Source organism: Drosophila guanche, unplaced genomic scaffold (assembly GCF_900245975.1).
Source record: "Drosophila guanche unplaced genomic scaffold, DGUA_6, whole genome shotgun sequence".
Classification (NCBI taxonomy): domain Eukaryota; kingdom Metazoa; phylum Arthropoda; class Insecta; order Diptera; family Drosophilidae; genus Drosophila; species Drosophila guanche.
Genome location: NW_022995750.1, coordinates 1186153 through 1206018, shown reverse-complemented (window position 1 = coordinate 1206018; position 19866 = coordinate 1186153). Strand labels below are relative to the sequence as shown.

At 44.9% G+C, this 19866-nt stretch overlaps 1 protein-coding gene across 1 annotated transcript; it reads left to right on the top strand.

The window, feature by feature from the left end:
* Positions 1-206: 206 nt before the first annotated feature.
* Positions 207-8381, top strand: LOC117586379 (45 kDa calcium-binding protein). The gene is made up of 3 exons (XM_034276407.1): positions 207-1604; positions 7332-8016; positions 8074-8381. The coding sequence occupies exons 1-3, from the start codon at positions 1069-1071 to the stop codon at positions 8146-8148; spliced, it is 1296 nt and encodes a 431-aa protein (XP_034132298.1). The 5' UTR covers positions 207-1068; the 3' UTR covers positions 8149-8381.
* Positions 8382-19866: the final 11485 nt, after the last annotated feature.

Below are 19866 nucleotides of genomic sequence, written 5' to 3'. Positions count from 1 at the left end.
ATCTGGAGTCCATGGCCCTAGAGTACTCCTTGTCATGATTCTCATATAAGACTCTCCAAATGCTTAAAATCCATCAAAGAACTTTTAGCATCCCAATTGATCCTCTGATCTGTTGCCATAAATTTAAGCCAAAATTCTCGAACTCCTAAACAACTTGCTTAACTTTTATCCATTTCACTTTTCTTTTCTTTTCTTTTCTTTCACAGCTGCAGCAGCAGCAGCTCCAGCAGCATTCTCATTATCATTAACATCAACATAATCATCGACCTTAATGGAAACGCTGCCTGTAACAATCATGTAAAATTGACACAAAAAATAAGGAAAGAGCAAAAACAAAAAGGAACAGACGCAGAAGAGAGTGCAAAAAGCGACAGCAATGAAGAGCGGGCGAAACGGAAATGGCAATGGGAATGAGAACGGGAATGAGCAGCAGCAGCAGAACCAGAAATCGACAGAGACAGAGAACCACAACGAGCAGCAGCAGCAGCAGCAGCAGCACCGTCGTGCGAGTGGCAATAACACAACAAATTGGTATTAGAACTTGTTACAGTTACTTCGACTAGGAGCAGTCATCCTAAAAGTGGGCGTGGCCACACTCCGAGTACAGTGTGGTACAAATTGTTAGGGACAGACAACTCTCCCCCTGGGCTGGCAGGCAGAATCATCATCACCATCATCATCATCCTTGTCTCTGTCTCCCCGTCCCAACATAAAAGTCAATTAATGTGCAATTACAGCAACAACAACAACGCAGCTAGAAGCTACTGAAAGGCAAAAGAAGAAAGCGCAAAGAGAACGGAGAGAGAGAGAGAGAGAGAGTGAGAGAGGGAAGAGTGTGTGTGTGTGGAAATTACAGCAAATTACACGCAACCAGAGGAAAAGGCGGCGGCAAAGCAAAAAGATTCCAAGTTGGAGCAGGAAACCGCGTGGAAACAGCTGGAGGAGGAGCAGGAGGAGGAGGAGGCGCAGAGACTGCTGTTTGTTCCATCAACACCCTCCCCAGTCCAGCTATTGTCCAGCCATAGCAGAGGGGACCACGACCGAGCTGTCTGTGGAGGCTCCTACAAAATGACTTTCGTTAACAAGCTGAGCAAAAGCTTCCGCTGGCTGCGCTGCTCGACATTGTGCGCAATTTTGTTTTATATGTTCTTCATTGGCCTGATATTGCACAGCACCAGCCACAAGCTGCAGCAGCATCAGCAAGAGCAAAGAGACCAGCAGCGGGAGCGGGAGCAGAAGAACCAAAAGCAAGGACCAGCCAGCAGTCATAGCAGTAGCAGTACCAGTAGTGCTGCTGCTGCTGCTGCTGCTGCTGCCCAAGAGGCGGCTGCTGCTGAGACCAATGTGGGGCATAATAGTCGCAGCCGGCAGCAGCCACACTCCCTCGAGGCATCAGCCAACCATTTGGACAGCAACAAGGAGAAAGTGCAAGGCAAGACAGGAGCGGCAGGAGCGGCAGGAGCAGGAACAGCAAGAGGAGAAGCCGCAGCCATAACGGGGACTTCAGTTTTGTCCTCCAGCAAATCCTCTAACCAGCCAGAAACAGTTATTTTGGCGGCCAGCAATGTGAACGAGAAGCAAATACTCGCCAAAGCTTTCAAACGGTAAGCTTTCGGGGTGGGCGAACGGGACTCTAATAATTCGGCGGCAGCTTCTTTATTGTAACGCATAACGATGTGGCCTGTGGCACTCCCCAGAGAGGGGCAAAATGACTCCCCCTTTGGCTACACTGCCAGCCATAACTCTATGCACGACAAATTGTGCAAATTAGTGGCCAACAGCCAGTCGGAATTCAGAATTGATGGGTGTCGTGTACATGTAGGTGAAGAGATGGGAGAGTTTGGGTGTAGGGGTGCAGTTTATTGAATCAATAAAGCCACACAGAGACAGCAATAGAAACAGACAGCGACAGGACACAGATTTGTTGTCTCTGATTTGTTGCGAGCAATCCACAGGATAATCGAATTACTCAGTCAATAAACATTGATTGTGGGGAACAGTTTTTGGGACTTAAACGAGATTAAAGAGTACCAAAGAGAGAAAGTTTAGAGAAATCAATGAAAGACTTATGAAAGATTTATGCGAAATTCGATGAAATTTTGTATGAAATTCAATTATATTTTCGGCATAATTTAAAGAGCTTTAACCTACGTTCTGCCCTGCACTGTCCTGCCAGTAATTGCCTTGCCTGGGCAGGTCAGGGGGGAAGGGGAGGGCGCAAACAGTGTTGATTTCTATCCTGCTGACTTGCACAATTCCCCTAATTACTTTAACTATATAAAACGCTCTATCTCGGCTACTCCGCACAAGCGATTAGGCAATTGGGCAATTACTTAGCCACACTAGAGGTCGTAATAGATTCTTTTACAGGGGTTTCGCATTTTGGGGGCTTGCAGAGGGTAGAACAGAGTATCCTTAAAACATTTTCCCAGTCATGGTCTTGTGCGAAGATTTCAGTTTAATGCTGTGCTCTCAGGGGTTGGGGGTGTGTAATCAGGCAGTCAAAAGCGCCAGAAAGCAAGCAAAGAAAAACGTGAGGTGTTGAGAAGAAATTTTGCCAGGCGAAAAGTGAACATTCCAAGAGACATAGAGAGAGAGAGAGAGAGAGAGAAATGGCATCAAACTGTCACTGCAATTTCACAATTATTTGACTCGCTGCCAAAGTTATTTTCTAGCTAAAAAGTTTCCTTAAAGTTGCCACAAAAATATGGAAAATTTGGAAACAAAATTGCAGCCCGAAAAACTCATTTCAGTTTAATAAATAATAATGCCTAGGGAGAGTCTTTGATTTTGGGCCTAGAGGATAAGCAACGCATGAACGGATGTGTTCTGTTTGTCCTGTTTGTGTCCTGCTGCTGTCAACTAATGAGAATTTATGTTGGTTCAATTAAGTTCACATGCAAAATGGATACCAAAGGCACAATTTATGGGCAGCCACACTAACTACAATTTCTATAATTTCCCCTGTACAATCCCTTTTTCCCCTTTGAGCATCTGCTTGATTGCTTTCGGCTCAAGGCCATCTCTCTCTCTCTCTCTCTCAGTCACTCTTTTGCTCTACCAATTCTCAGGCAAAAAGAGTGTTGCAAGCACCTGCAGCGTTTTAGGATAATCATCTGAAGCGAAAGCGAAAGCTGTCCATCAGCAGAGCATTCACTGTGCAGCGCCTCGAGGGTTTGAGAGCAGAGCAAAGCTAATGCCCAATCCCGAAACAGGGCTGCAGCACCCAGTCCCTTCCTGCCTGCCTTCCTTTTCTACTCTTCAGGGCATATCACACTTTGCAAGTGTGGCCAAGCGTGTAGGCATTTGGCGTTTACATTCGTATTTGTTTGTTTGCATTTGCATTTGCTGTATGCGTTAGAGTTTTATTAATATTTGATAAAGGATAAAATGTAAAACCATCGACGACACACACTCTCCCAGGGGGGTGCCGAAAATTCAATCACATTTTGCATATCAATTCTAATAAAATTCCTAACACAAATCAAGCTAAAATTCCCTACGAAAAATACACAATTAAAGCGCAACAGGAAAATGCACTAAATGTTTCCTTTTCTGTTAACTTTTTGGCAACTTTAAGCTGCCTCGAGGGACATTTGGGCGCTGGGTATGTGTGCCCTTTGTTGCCGTGTGAATTATGTGGTGCCGGGCCCCACTTGTCGCCTTGGAATTAAACTGCAATTAAACTGACCAGAAAATGTTGTGATAATTGCGTTGCTGTCTGAAATTAATAGCCATCATTTTGTGGAGTCCCTCGGTACCCTCGGAACAGTTCCTGTCCCTCCCTCTCTTCCTGCCTGCTGGCATGTAAATTCCATTTTAATAATGCGGTTGACAATGGGCTTCAGAGGGGGTGGGGCAGGACGCGTGTGTCCTGTGCGGGTTCGCTGTCCTGTACATTTTTAGGTGCAATTAAATTTTATCTGTCATGGAAACTGCAACTGTCGCCTCGTCTGTCGGCGCGCTGAAAGGGCGGCGAGAGACATGTCCCCTACATGCGACATTGTTATAAATTTTAATTGTAAACGGTACTTCCCTTTTCACTATGCCTCTTGCTCTCTCTTGCTACCTTCTCTCTGTCGCTTTCTCGCTCTTTGTTGCCCTGCTGTGTGCCAGTTTCCAATCTCATTCCACATGCATGACTGATCCCGATCCCATTCCCGATCCAACCCACTGAGGCGTGCTAATGTCCTGTGTCCAATGCTGACTTTTGCTTCCAATTAGGCATGCCAGGAACCTCCTTTCGTCCTGCCCCGCCATTGCATTGATTGGACACTGCGCTAAAATGGCGCACTTCCTTTTCCGCTGCCACAGAAGTATGCAATAAACTTTCGGCTAAAACTTTGCACGCAACACGCTGCAAAAGTTTTCTTTCTTTAGTAAATTGGTGGGGAGAATGTGCAGACATAGAGAGGGAAAGAGATAGTGAGAGTAGTTGTCCTGTTTAGTTGATTTTCAGTTCATTTTAAAGCGAAAATATGATGTGTTCGTGGAGAGTAATAAATTTACGCAGGAAAACTCCGTTTTTTGTTTCGCTGATTAATTTTGTCTAAAATTGAAACTCGCTGGAAGTTGAAAAAACTTTTAAGTATATTTTAAGTACTCTAAACCCCTCCCCACCAAATTATTTTGCCAAAATAAAATGCATTTTTTCAAGCCCAAAATCCACTTTAAAACTTAAAAAACTTTTAAAAGGCAACAAATTTCGTTATTTAAATTTAAACTCTGACCAAAAGTAGTGCATAAAAGTCTAAGACACTCAAAGAATAGGGAGACAGAAACTAGGATAGGAGAGAGAGAGAGAGAGAGAGAGAGAGAGAGAGAGAGGGAGGGAGAGGTGGATGGCAAAAGTGTTGCATGGATAAATCCGAAAAACATGAAAATGTAGAACTCCTCCAGCTGTCGTGTATCTCTGCCATCAAATAATAGTTTTATGCACCACTCAAAAACCATCTTCTATGTATCACTGTGTGCGTGATCCTGTAGGCCAAAGCCTCAGACAGACAGGCACCCAGTACACTTAGTAAGTCCTTTGCCTCGCATCACCCCGTCTCCTTCCCCCATTTAACTGCCGAATCTCTGTGGAACTGTGTGGCGCAGCAGCAAGCAATTGGCCAACTTCAGAGCTACCGCAAGGCTTATGCAAAATGCACTTTGCGCTTTGTAACAAATCCTCCCAATCACCTCCCTACCCGTCCTTGTCCCTGTCCCTGTCCCAGCACTGCTCTGATCTGTTCTGTTCTCCTGGGGAAAAGGAAACGACCCTGCTTAGGGCTTGAGAGGACAACCGTGTACTTCCTTTTGCAGATGCTAAACGAAGCTTCGCTCCTTTTTTGAAAAAGCTTTTTGAAATGCACAAAAATGTACGAATGAAAAAGTTCGTTTCCGTTTGTGTTTGCTTCCTCTTTGAGAGATACCCTTTGACATAGACGGTATTTTGGAATTGATAAGGAATAAGGGAGATTCTGAAGAAAAGGCTTAAAGAGGGTTTAATAATAATTACTCATTTTTTAATTGGATTACAGGCAGAACTTAAGCAAATGAATGTGACTACCCATTCTGTATGGGTAGACTCGTGGATATGGGTATAGTTATAGATGTATTCACTGTTCAGTTCTTTCCCTTGCTAATTGCTTATTTTACAACAATTTTCGTATCCTTTTTCTTCCCCGACTGTTCCTTTCCTGTTTGCGATGTCTTCTTTGCGCCTCTTGGCTGCGAAGCAGGAGACTCTCCACTTTCGACGCTAGCCAGCTCCAAATCGATGAGCCTTCCAGATCGAACGCTTGCCAATTTGTTGTGACTTTATCCAATTTTTGGCTCAGTATTTTTTAGAACAAGTTTTGAAACGAAACTAGTATTTAGGCTTACTATTTTCTCCGTTTTAAAAGTTGAGTTTAGAGGTGAAAATCTAGCCAGAGCTTAGCCTTACGATACCATCAAATAAATAGAAACGAATATCTTAAAGTCATTTCTTTCACCTTTTATGTGACCCTCCTGCTGTTAGGGTATCTAAAACCTTGTCTTCCCAGGCACACTTCTATGACTTTTTCTTTGGCTTTTTTTTTCTATTTTTGTTTTTTTGTGTGGGGTTCTGTTTCTTGCACGTACAAGATGCCAAAGAAAAGAAACGCAAAGCGAACAAAACTTTGTTTTTATATTCGAGGATTTGCCCCTCTCTCTCTCTCTTTTTTTCTACCTTCCCATTCTCCTGCTCTAACTCCGCTTCCTTTCTCTTGCTTTTTTTCTGTGTGCGTCTGCCTCCCCCTCTGATGCAACTAAGCAAACGACCGCAAACGTTTCTCATATACATTTCACCCAAAAGAGCGCAACGAGCAGCGAGAAGAGGAGGACGCCAAGAACGTGACCGAGCGAAGAATTAAGAGAGGCAGAGCAAGAGACAGTGGGAGAGTGGGAGAGTAAGAGAAAAGTTTCAAGAGTCCAGAGTTGGGTGGGTGGCAGCAGCAGCAGCAGCAGCGGGAGCGGGAGAGGTAACTTAAATCGTTTTAGTTGCAACTTTATTTATTATTATCAACTATATGCTAATGAAACCACTGTGCGGTGGCTGCGGTGGTTTGTTGCTGCCGCTCTGCCACAGCCACAGCCACAGTCACAGCCACAGCCACAGTCATTGCTGCTGCTACTTCCACTGCCACTGCCATTGGCGCTTCCGTTTCCGTTGTGTCCTCACACACACAAGCAAACACACACAATCACAAGCACAAACAATGTTCCAGGCGAAGACCGCGGCAATCTCCACCTACAACTCCTCATACTCCCGCTCCTACTCCTTGCCCCTCCTCTCACATTTGCTGATTATTCCGGCGGTTAGATGGCTTTGGCTTTAAGCAAGGCATATGCCAGCACAGGTAAGGCTATGTTCAAGTCAATTTTTGGCATGCCGTACCCTCTGGTCAGTGGTCCCTGCCTAGCTCCACCCACAACCACTTGGCAGTTGTCCCAAGTCCTACTGTGCAGCTTTAATGCCTGACACCTGTTTTGGGCATTCGCACTTCATTGCCAAGCTGTGGGGCAGGCACAGGCGCCAGGGGACAGGGACAGCCTCATCATTAGACAGCTGTCATATGCAGCCTGAGGTGGCTTAGAGAGAGAGAGAGAGAGAGAGGCTGAAACACAAGCCACATGGCAAGTGTGCAACAGGGAATTTGAAGCCCGAAATTCCTTTGGGGGCACGCCCTGGGGGCACTTAATGTATAATGTACATTTGATTAGTGCCTGCCCCTTCAAGACACTTGAAAACTTGAGAAATTATCTAACAAATATTTGAGGAAGCACAGCATTTAGCTCACATTTTGCCTCTCCCTTTGCAGCGCTGATCGCAATCATGATGGACGCCTGTCCATCCAGGAGCTGGGCCAGTACATCAATCGCCGCATTGTCGAGCACATCGACGAGGCGATCATGAACAACGCCCGGGAGTTTCGGCGCGTGGACACTGGACCCGCTGATGGACTAATCACCTGGGACGAGTATCATCGATTTTTTCTGCGCGAGCATGGCATGACGGAGGCGGACATCGATGAGCACGACGAGATCCGGCACACGGCGCTGAACCGGCGTGCCCGCGAGGACATGATGCGGGACAAGGCGCGCTGGTCGGAGGCGGCACGCACCGATCTCTTCACGCTGACCATCGATGAGTATCTGAGCTTCAGGCATCCGGAGTCGAGTGTGTCCAATCTGCTGGAGCTGGTGGACGATCTGCTGAGGCAGTTCGATCAGGATGGGGACGATCAGCTGACGCTGGAGGAGTTCTCCGACCTGAATGTGGACGATGACGATGATCTGCTGCGCAAGTCGCTGATCTCCAAGACGCTGGTGGAGCGTCGCGAGGAGTTTAAGCGCATTATTGACAAGAACCACGACGGCAAGGCGGATCGAGGGGAGTTGCTGTACTACGTGAACCCAAAGACGCCGCGCTATGCGCTCCAAGAGGCAGCCACATTGTTCAGTCTGTGCGATGAGAACAAGGACGAGCTGCTGACGCTCAAGGAGGTGGGTCCCAAACACACATTTTATTTCTAATAATTCCTAAAATGTTCCTTCTTTTAGATGACCAACAATGCTGAGATATTTCTGCAATCCAAAATGATCGACACGGCAAACAGTTTTCACACTGAATTCTGATTCATTTCATTGATTAATTGTCCCCCTGGCACCACTCCCTCTTGAAAAACTTGAACCCTTTGAGCATTTATAGTGATATTAATTTGTAAGTTGTTCAATCGGTAGCATACCATACCATCCATCTTTCTGTTTTGTACTTAATATAATCCTTCAGAATACTCCTAAGCTAAATGTACTTTGTAGTAAAATCAATAATTAAACCATAAGAGTGCAAGGCAACAAAAACAAAACACAGAATACATAAAATTCAACACAAAATACTCCAATTATAAATGATACAAAATAAATATACGTAATTTTATGAAACTTCAAGGAAGAGTTTTGCCTTTAATGGGTTGGGTTGTCTCTGAACAGATTTCTTGTCACAAAACCACAAATATAAATCACAGTCAGTTGTGCGGACAAATCTGAAACATTAATTTGGATGCTCCTCCCTCCCTCTGCGATGTTAAATTAGATTTGTGCCCACCTTTCAGTTATCCTCTTAAGAACAATCTCTGCCATCTCAGAGCTGACAAATCACTGCACATTAGGGCTAAGTCCTTGTTCAAGTTGTTTGTTGAAGGAATGCTCCCTCCGCTTCTGCAGAAAAATAAGCCCAAGTACAAATGATAAATAAGTGCCACACTTGCCAAGGAGTCGCTGTCACAAGTCCTTCTCTTGTATGCCAATGCCTGATGGATATTCCTGGAGATAAAGAAAACTTTAACAAGCAATTGACTCTCTGATGGGTGTTAATGCTGCTTTAATCCCGCAGCTTACCTACGAAAATCATTTAAAATGTACGGGGCCAAATATTGATGGATTTTGGGACTAAGCAAAGTCGAAGCAGCACGCACGGAATACACAAGGAGACATAAGGATACAGGAGTAGGAGTCTAAGCCGGATGGATGGATGGATGGCAGCTCCTCTCCTACTTGGGACTACTTGGGACTACGTGTCGTGTGCAAAAGAATGCTCTGCTGTCCGGGACAACGTTACTGGAATGATAATACCAGTAGCAGGACCAGCACCAGGACACACACTGTAAGCTATCAAAGTAAGTCCTGAAGCAGCGAGCGATGCGAGCGTTGGTTGTGTAATTGAATCTAATTGTTCGGAAGCTCAGATAATGAGCACGTAAAACGCAAAAAGGACTGCCAGGATGTGTATAAGAAGGTAGCGCAGCCAGTAACTGGAGCTTAACAGAAATGAAACAGAAATAGATACGGGCAGAGGGAGCGGGAGCGGTAGCACCCCTCAGACATTAAGCAAATAAGCAAACACATCAATTCGGTTAATAACATACACGAGCAGGACATGCCAACAGGACGATGCATATGAAATGAGCCAAAGCATAGGCCTGACAGACAGAGCTGGCTGGCAATGGCTGCGAGTGTGGGTCTGTGGGTTCTGCTGCTAACTTGATGTGTGGCAGTGGCCGTGCACTCCCTGGTGTTGAGTGCTGCTTATATCTAATGAGTGGTGTGATATCCATGGAGGGCCAAATTTAATGGAGAATTATAGAGTGAAGAAGGAGCTTTGATTTTGGCCAAAAGAAATCAACCTTTTCTGCCTGGCACGAAGTATCCTTTGGGTTCGAATACTTCCCAGAAAACCTCCTATTTCAGGGTGCATTTTCGGCTGTGCTTTTCGTTAATGTCTGTGCTCTTATCACTCGTTATAGAATTTTCCCATTTCGTGTGAAAATAATGCACAGCAGAACTGAGAGCAGAACAGAGCTGAGTAGAGTCCAAAAAGATAGAGTCCCCATGATTCATGAGTGGTATTCATAAATTGAGTTAGCAGCATAAAACAAATGGCATCAGGCCTCACTTAACGAGCCGCAAAAAAGATGTTCCACTCCACATACACGGGGACTCATGCAGGATACCCAAATGGGAAAGGGGAGGAGCATCAGCAGCAGCAAAAGCAGAAGCAGAAGTATCCTTCGGCAGCCTTGTGTCTAGTACAAATGTTTTGCATTATTGGAGCACGGCGTGGAGTACCCAGAATGAGGCCGTGCAGGAGTGGGATACAAGGGATACACGTAACTTACATTAGTCAGTCACTTGCCACTGGAAATATCGCTGAGCATGCCCGAAAAAAATGCTCCTACTCGGGTGGCGCCTGGAAATTGCTATTAGGAGAAGGGGAGTGGGAGACTACTCCTTCGACCATGTCGATGTGCCCGCATAAATATGCCAGACACATACACACACTGGAAGAGAGTATTTCTATTTCTATCTGCCACTGTGTCTGTCTGGCTGCTGTCTGTGTGTGTGTGTGTGTTGTGTTGCCATAAATGCTTCATCTTCAACTCATACATATTAAAATCTGGCAAAATAAACTTCAACAGTTCACAAAGCATGCCCCACACACACACACACACACAGAGAGAGACACAACACAAACATGCTGCCAGGACCCAACTCGTAGAAGGGCCTAGAAGGGGGAAAGGGACCTCAATCTCATGCATTTTAAAATTTGAGCCATTAGAGCAAACCCAACCGAGTTATTTTGTATGCAGAATATTATTATTTGAGATCTCCCAGCACTCTGTGTGTCTCTGTCTCCTTTTTTTGGACACTGCATGCCAGCACACGGAGAGAAAGAGGGAGACACTCACAGGAGTAGCAGGAGGGAACACTCTGGTTCAAAGCAATTAAATGTTTTTGCTCAAATTTGTGCAGCATAAATCAGTTTTTAAATGCCACACTGCAAATAAAACACAGAAAACAGAAACTAAACTGTGGGGCCAAAACAGACACATAGCAAACGGGGTAAGGTGCGGTTCAAATTGGCCCAAACACAAACACAACATTTAACGGATTCCCTTGCGGAGGGTATGTACAATGGTCGAGAATGGCATGTTTGTGGCAGGCAATTTGGCAAGCAGTGGCACAAAACCACCGCAAAAGTTTGTTTTTAGTTTATTTAGGAATTTTGTGGCAGCTTTTCATATGCTGGTTGAGTGCCAAAAACATAATTTAGTTATGGAAAACGTTAACATCAAGGAACGCTGCCATTTGCATTAACTAAGTGAATATTAAAATGAAAGAAAATCCGCAGCAGCAGCTACAAAATAATAGAGAACAAAAGGAAGCTTCAATTATTTATAGCTATGGATTTTGAATAATAATTGCCACACTTGGGTTCCTTTTAACACGCTACTTGACCAATTTAACGAGTACCCTTCACACGCTTCAATGGCTGACCGAAAAAAGTACGATTATGTGGCCATAATTCCATTAAACAGATTCAATAAACACATTTTTTTGTATAACACGCGTAGTAATGAAATTCCTTTATCCTTTTTGTGCACCCCAAAATATATTCGAGCGCGACACGCAATAATATTTTATCAGTGGCCAAAAATCCGGGAAATTTCCCAGCGCAAGTTTTATGAGAAATTGATTGAAATTTGAATGCACATTTTTTTGCTAAAGCTTCCCCAAAAAAAAAGAGCACAGCTGACAGTGCACAATATTATACGAGACACTATAGGGGCCAATGCCATGAATATATTTTTACACATTTAAATTTAAAATTTATATTCAAGTTCGTGGTCTAAAAAAAACCTTCATTGTGTCCATTGTGCAGTGCTCTGTGGGGGGAATGTGCAAAAATTACAACAAAAGGTAATTTGGCAGTAACAACTTTGCCGGCAAACACTTGACTTCACTTTTCAGTGTGTCAATGTGTGGAGTAGGTGTCCTTCGAGAGTGTCTTTCCAGTGTGGGTGTGTGTGGGTGCGAAGGGAAATCCCATTCACAGACATGAAGTGAAAAGCAATTTTCGTAGCATTTGCATGCCTTAAACTAGCACAGACACACAAGCACACTCGCTCCCAGACGAATGAAGCGACAGGATAAGGATGGAGCTGCAAATAAGGATGATGGGGGCACGGACAACCTTTAAGGGGGGGTTGTGGAGTAAAAATTACTGCATGTGTGTGTGCGATGTTCGGGCATAAGTAGAATGGAGTACGTGTTATGCTGAAAATGCAATTTGCCTTCTGTACGAAATGTACGGAAAATTTATGTAAATTTCTCTCCCTTGACCCACAGGCGCGACTCCACCACCGCCATCAGGAAGCGGAAACAGGAAGTGCGACCATTGTGTTTGTGTGTTCATGTGTGTGTGTGTGTGTGTGAGTTTGCGTGCCTTTGCATGCATGAGAGTGCTTATGTGTGTGTGTTGTGTGTGTGAAATCGCTAAAATGAAAATGTAGTGAAATATGCGATAGAAAAGGAAGAGGTCCACTCGCTCCACCATGAGCTAACAGGGTGAACGAGATGATGGACTATCGGGTTATCCTGGAATGTAGGTCGAATGTAGTTTAGGAATCAATAGAGGTATGGTTGCTTCTACTTAGCTTTAAGTATGCCAAAGTGATTTGATAGGCTGCAGAACAATCAAGCAGCTCTTGGGGTATACAATATTAAAGATGCTTCTGCTATAGTTCTTATATAACTCTTGTTTTACTGTTCCAGACTATACCTTTTCTAATAAGTTTCTAGTTTCTATGCCGTTCTTTTACACTTTTCATAACATTATTTATGCCTTTTCTATACCGTTTCAGAGCCTTTTCCTTGTAACACTTTTCCAGACACTAAATGAATGCATAAAAGATAGAACCATTGAAGTTATGATTTTTCTTTAACTCTTCTCTTAAATAATGACATTTTCCGAGACACATAACAACTGAAGAACTTGTAAATATACCCTGCAAAATATTGACTTCATCCAATAAATATAAATCTCAAAGTACAACCAACAAATCCTTCAAGTAAACCAGCAAAAACCTGACCCCCAATCTTGTTTCTAGTCGCATAAATTGGACTACCCTAAAACAGGGTATGCACATGGTGGTGGAGTTCCCACAAATAAGCCCCTCTGTGCGGATGCAACAACTGACGCGACAACAACATTGGCAGTGGCAGCAACACGGTGGCACGCTGATGGCGCTGGGAGGGTGGTGGGAACAAATGTGTTCACAACGTGGTGTAAATTCGCCATCGATAGTTTTGACATTACGTATACGTAGCGTTGCTCCTGCGTGTCTTTGTGTGCGCGTGTCTGTGTGTGTGTTAGTGGCATTGTGGCGCCCCCCTGCGGCGGCTTTCGGCAGGGGAAACGACACACGACAACAAAAAGAAGCAAACCAAAAAAAAATAGCAGCGCAAGAGAGAAAATTGAACGCAAAAAAAGTTGAAAAATATTGCGAACATGGCCACACACACACACACACACACACACACACACATTGATGGGGCAGGTCTATGGTGGAGCCATAGACGCAGACTAGGAGCCAGAAGCGGCGGCAGCAGCAGCAGTGGCGGCGGCAAAGCCTGGCCACGGGCAAAGGCATTTCCCAGTGTGTGCTGAGCAAAAATGAAAAGCCGCCGGTTAGTTCCAACTGAGCCACAAAACACACACTGTGACTGTGTGTGCATTCGTGTGTGTGAGTGTATCTGAGTGTGGGAAATTGTTTATATTGCATTGCACGTGCCTTTGACATGCCGATCCCCAATGTCCCAGCCTCTTATTAAGTGGTGTACCAATGGCCCCCGCACTCTGATTATTCTCCTTTGCTCTGGCTTTAGGGGGCAAGAAGGTGACGCTGCTGTAGCGTTTATTCAGCAAACAGAAGCCGCCAGCGCTTCGGGGCAGGCCAGACCAGGCCAGCCAGCCAGCAAGCAAACACACACTCAGCCTCGTGCCCGCCCGCTCTCTCACACTCTCCCTCTTGGTGTATGTTTATGGGTGTATAAGTGTGAATTACTGCCCCATAGAGTACTCACGAACACACACAAACACACACACACACACATAGAGGGAGAGAGAGTGGGCAGACTCGCTCTAAGCCAAGTGCGAGATAAACGACAGCATTTAAGGCGACCAAATCTTTTTAGCGCCGCATCAAGCCATTTTTCAATCCCCGATCTAAGCGCAAAGATTAAGTTGTCTTTAAGTCGTCCTAGCAGCGAGAGGGAAAGCTTCGTTCAGAGGTGAACGGGGGGAGTGTGTGGTGTGTGGCGTGGAGCATGGACAGTGCAGGGGATGTGCTGCCTGGCTGTCTGCGGCTTAAATGTTCCTGGAAATAAATTCATTTGCTTTGCTAATTTGTTGCATAAAATATACAAACAAAAAACAAACCCATGTACCCCGTTTTTTATGCAAAGTCCCCTACCTACCCGTACCCTCCCACGTAACGATTTCCCTTGCCATTCCATTGTGCCTCATTCTCATTTGCACCTTGCCATTTCCGAATTTCCATTTCCTACCGGTCGCAAATTGCATGCAACGTCCGAGAAGTGCGATGGGAGCCAGGAAAATGGCGTAGGAGGGCTTGAAAATTAGTTCAGTTCAAAACAATTATTTGAGCTTCTGAATGGGGAGATTGAAGCACGAAGAGAATGGAGAGATTGAGAACGAGAATGCCAAGTAGAAAGACGAGCAGCAAGACGGGAAATGAAGCCTGATGGAAATACAAAAAAAAAAGAAAACAATAAAGAATAGAACAGAAACGGCAGTCGAGACGAAAAGAAAGTTTCGTTTACATAATTTACTTTTATGAATGCGCCCAGGGAGCAGCAACTGACGCTGGAAATAGTAGACTTGCTGCCTCGCGATCTTCTGCTGGCGGCATTTTTAATCAGCGCGAATTTCGTTTGCTATATGTCAGCGTAGCTGGAAAAATGTGCATAATAATATTCATGGCTGACATCAAATTCATTAAGAATGATTAATATTTGTTCGCAGTTTGTGTTTTTTGCCAAGAGCAGCATCAGAATCATTCATTGAAGCGGAATCTCTGCGCTCTTTGCCCCAAAAAACGTTCTGCTTCCAGCCATACAGCGTGACATTTGCTCTGGCTTCAGTGTCTCTTCCGCACATAAATTAATAGTCCTGTTAAGGATTTATGACTGCGAATATATCAAGGATATTAGCCAATTTCCTTGGCCACCAAAAGGGGTGCGCACTTCCTTTTGAGATAAGCTGCTGGCCGGACAAATGACTGGACCTCGGCACAGGACATCAGTTGCGATAATGCGACTTAACGCCACATCGTGAAATGGGGCTATAAACGTGACCTCGTGACCGCTTCCAGCTATTGCAAAAGTTGTTAAAGTTTAACTCCGCCACTCCTTAATGCCATTTTGACTCTGACTCTCATTGTACTCCCTGAAGTTAGTCAAAGAACTGGCCTATGTTTGCACTCACACATCGAATCCCCCATTTAATTAGTCCAACGGATCCCCCCACTGAACAAGTGTTCAATAAAGCGGAACAACTGTTCTGGCAGCCTCGAGCAGGGGAGAAGGAGCAGTAGCAGGAGCAGCTTCAGCTGCCAATTCTGGCTCCTGGCTTGACTTCAAAGGTGGCCTCTCAGCAGGGTACACAGTAGTCCGAGTGCCGAGTCCCTATTGCTTTACATAAATATTTATGCGAGTTAATTTGTCGGCATATATGCCAAAAAGGGAGGACACTGGCAGAGTGGGACAAGGACAGAGAAGGATAACAAGAGAGAGAGAGAGCCATAAAGTCATGGCTGTGGCTGTGGCTCTGCCTCTGTTGGGTGCAATCAATCAGACATGAAACAATATTTACAATTTGAAAAGGACGTAAGGCAATAATAGGACTCGGTTAACTTTACCAATTGACGTCAGTCAAAACCAAGGGTTCACTGTACACGTAAGCCAGCTCTGCTCTGGGTGCAAGGGTTGCGGGTTGGGGGGCTGGGGGGCTGGGGCTCGTTGTGGGCGCAGTTTTTCCTCGCCTGAATGCCACGTCTGTCCGTGATACCCGCAGGTAAATCAAGCAATGCTGCAAGGACGGTCCCTAGCCAGGGCCCCAGGGTATGTTGCATGAAAAGGTGAGACCTCACCTTCATAGAAGGCACTGCCCCTACCCTCTTTATTAATTATACCCTGCATATCCGGCGGTTGGTCGGTCTGCGTTCTACTTGTTTGCCCTGACAAGCGGCGCCTGTTGTTGACAGCCGCCATACATACATACCCCAACCCCACACACACTCACACCCATACAGATACTCACACGTTGACAGACACGCAACCCGTCACTTACACACATATGTGTGTGTGTGTGTGTGTATGAATTTATCCCCGTTTAGTCTGCTGAAGTGTGTGTGTGCGTGCGCGTCTGGCATTTTGACTAAAAATAAGCTATGGCAGAGGCAGCGGCAGCGACAGCGGCAAAACAACAAAAACAAAGAACGAAAAACCAATTACAACAATTTCGCATAAAAATAACAAAGCAGAGCAGCCAGTGGGTCGCCATATTTAAGTTTTCATCCAATGTCCGACTGCAGTCCGATTGCCCTGCCAGAGAGGGTTTCATTTATAATCATGTTAAGTGAAATATTCCATTGAATAAGCTCTGGGCAGGTACACAACGGAGTAGCAGGCATAGAGGAGTTATTAGTTATGGCTAGAAAATAAATATTGTATTAAGTATTATATTTTATATCAGCGATTTACGATTTACATTTGCCCACTAAAGAGACGGATTTATCAATTTTAATACTTAATTTTGGGGAATATTAGAAAACTCTTTGAATGGATGGTGGGGAAATCCTTTTGACAATATGAAAAGATCTTTGTAAGAATAATTAATTTTCTTTTGAACTGGTTTTATTGTCAATTACATGATGTTAATTTTTGAGCTTTTATTTTACTTTATTGTGTTCAAGTTGTAGCCAAAAATGAATTTACTTTTCTTTTTAAAAACATAATAAATATTGTAGAAAAATATGCAATAAAAGTGTGATGGCATTCCCCCTGAGCGAACAGGTAAAAGAAATGTAATATAAATCTCACTTAAGTTAAAAAGGTGGGTACCCTTTTGCATATTAAATCTGCATGCCAGCCAGCAAAAGTTTCCCCATAGAGTAGTTAAGTCCTGTGCCAGGACCCTACCCTACCCCCTTACAAACATACATTCATACATATGCACATAAAATTACATTAAATATTATTGCCCAGACAAATGGCTTTCCATGGGATGGGCGCCGACACTGGCCAGGGCCATGCCTGGCTGTGGCTCGTGTTCCGTTGCTGGTATTGGTGGTGCCACACAAAGGGTCCAATGGTGCGTATGATTGACATATTTGATTGTTTAACTTGTATTAGTAAAGTCAGTAAAGTCCTGCCAGCAGAACAAACACATTCACACAAAGGGGTCAAAGAATAACAATCGGTGGAAACAAAGCGAACGAGAGAGAGTGGGATAAGTGGGATGAGGAGCATGCGGAGCTCTGGTAAAAGAAAACACAAGTTGCATATGGGCATGTATCCATGCATAATATCTATATACACCCACTCCCACTTGAATGTTCTTTAAAGGCGATAGCAGAGTGAGTAATGGATATGTTTTCCGGTTGTTTCGGAGAGTAAATGTTGAAGCTTTCCCTTAATTTCAGTCTCCCCTTAAAGCCCTAAAGTCTGTCATTTCTGTTACGCACTGTCCATGGACACAGTTATGTGATTAAGTGAAATTCTTGGAAAATCTGTGCAGCTGTCTGTTTGCCAGAGAACTACATAATCTCCTTACCGACATGAAAGTTCTCTATTGCCTTGCATATTTAATTCGTTTGTACATGCATACATTTCTCGCATTTGTCAGATTTCTGTCAATCCAGTATGTTAACAATGATTCAGTTGATTCATTTAGTTATGTCTCTGTGCGCACATGTTCACCCTCTCTGAATGTGACATTTCCATGAATGATTCACTCAACGAATAGGCGAAACCCCTTAAAAAGCAATGCCCCATAATCGCTTTACAAAATTGTGATGGATTGTTCTCTAGATTTTATTGTTTGAACTCGCATTTGAAGGGAGGCAGAGTGGCAGTGAGTCAGATTGGCAGAGAGGAGTTGGTTATTGCTACATGAACTGTTACACATTGCCTGAGCTGTCCTGACCTGGACTGCCTGTCCGCTGTTTGGTTCATATAACAGCAACGAGTAGACAATACAATACAATATATAGACAAGAATTCCTTCCCTATATTCTGCCTCTCCCCGTAACCAGCTGCAATCTGCAATTTGTTGCCTCTGCCACTGCCACTGCCACTGCCTCTATGATGTCATGTAACGAAGCAACAGCACAAATGGAGGCAACGGAAGAGCGCAAGGTTGGATGTGTGTGCTCCTTCCACTGATTGCACAAAGGATGCCCGTCAAGTCCTTGGTGACGTGTTGAGCGAAAGAATGAGACAAGCAGCCAGCGTAGCCGTAGCCTCAGTGCACCTGAGCTGGGAGCGGGGCACAAGACACCCAGCTGCCAGTTGCCAGTTGGCAGTTGCCCCCACAATGATAAATCGTGCTAGAAGCAGACACTGGAGTATCCATGTAAACTATCCCCAAGGTAACCGTTGGCTGCAATTGCCACAACAGGAAACCATACATCTCCGTTGCCCGCACATGGCGTATGAGTAATAATGGAGCTGAAATCTCTGGCAATTTTATTTCTTTTCTTTCCTTTTGCCAGTCGCAATCCCAACGACTTCTTTCCCAATCGATGGACGCAAATTAGTTTCATAAAAGCCAGCACAGTTCTGAGCAGATTGTTTTGTGCGAGTCCTTCTCTGCTATTGTTCGTCCTGTTTCCAGTGGCACGGCACTGTCCGCCTGCTCTCTCCTTTTAACCGCACAGAACCCATCAACATCATCATCATCAGCAGCAGCAGCAGCAGCAGCAGCAGCAGCAGCAGAGGAACATCTGAAAGGCTTTGCTTGACTGTTGCATGTACGTACGTAGGTTACCCCTTCCTTGCGTCCCCCTGTTGTGTGTGTGCCAGTACACGTGCGGCTCAGAGCTTTGCAGTTGACATCCCGTTACGCACGTTGCATGCCCCAGCACCAGCTTCAGCCCCTGCCGCAGCTTCTGCTGCTGGCGTTGTCTGGGCAACATGCAAAGTCGAAGTTTTTTGTGATGCATGTGCACAGCAGGGGGTAGGGCCGGAGCGGCGTAGGGTGGATGCTTGTCCATTATGGGGAGACGAGGGTTTGGGTTTGGCTTACCATAGCAATGATTTACACGTAAATTTAGGGATTAGAAAATGCTGCAAGAGGCGTACTTGGGATACCCTGTAATGAATATTTATTTATAGGTTAAGGTTAAGATATGAAAGTGAAAGATGTATTCTAATCCCTGTACTATTTATACTCTTTTCCAGCCAAAAACCTGATTAAACTCCGGTATATACCCTTTCGCAGGGTTACAGAAAAGTTCCCCCGTAAGCAACAGTTGTGTATTGTGCACTGGGTAGCCGCTGAAATGCAGAATCGTTGAGCGAGTGACAGAGACAGCTACAGAGATTGAGCCGGGTGTGGTGCTGGCTGTTCTATGGGGCGGTACGGTGCAGTGCTCACAATGCAACGAACCGTTGGCTAAATGCCGCCACACACACACTAAGCTTTTGTATTGATGACGCGACTTTAGGGGAGAGTATATTAAAAGAAGGGTGTACGCTTGCCAGAGAGCTCACTCCAACGACAGTCGCTGGGTGAAGCTAGTTGAGTTCAAAAACGAATGCAAGGTTTTTATCAATCTGTAAATCAAACACTCCAAGAGTGGGTGTAACTTACCTCAGTATTAATGTAACTTGGGCGCGAGTCCCCGCTCCGATTCCAAGTTCGTTTGGATCCAAGCCACAGTTAAGCTGCTGGCTGGCTGGAATCTCCGCGTCCGTCAACACATTCGTCTA

Bases quoted from the DNA above. Each gene is read 5' to 3' on its own strand.
- LOC117586379 (XM_034276407.1), top strand. From the start codon at position 1,069: ATGACTTTCGTTAACAAGCTGAGCAAAAGCTTCCGCTGGCTGCGCTGC. The intron at 1,605-7,331 runs GTAAGCTTTCGG...CTCCCTTTGCAG, and splicing joins CTCGCCAAAGCTTTCAAACG to CGCTGATCGCAATCATGATG. The intron at 8,017-8,073 runs GTGGGTCCCAAA...TCCTTCTTTTAG, and splicing joins AGCTGCTGACGCTCAAGGAG to ATGACCAACAATGCTGAGAT.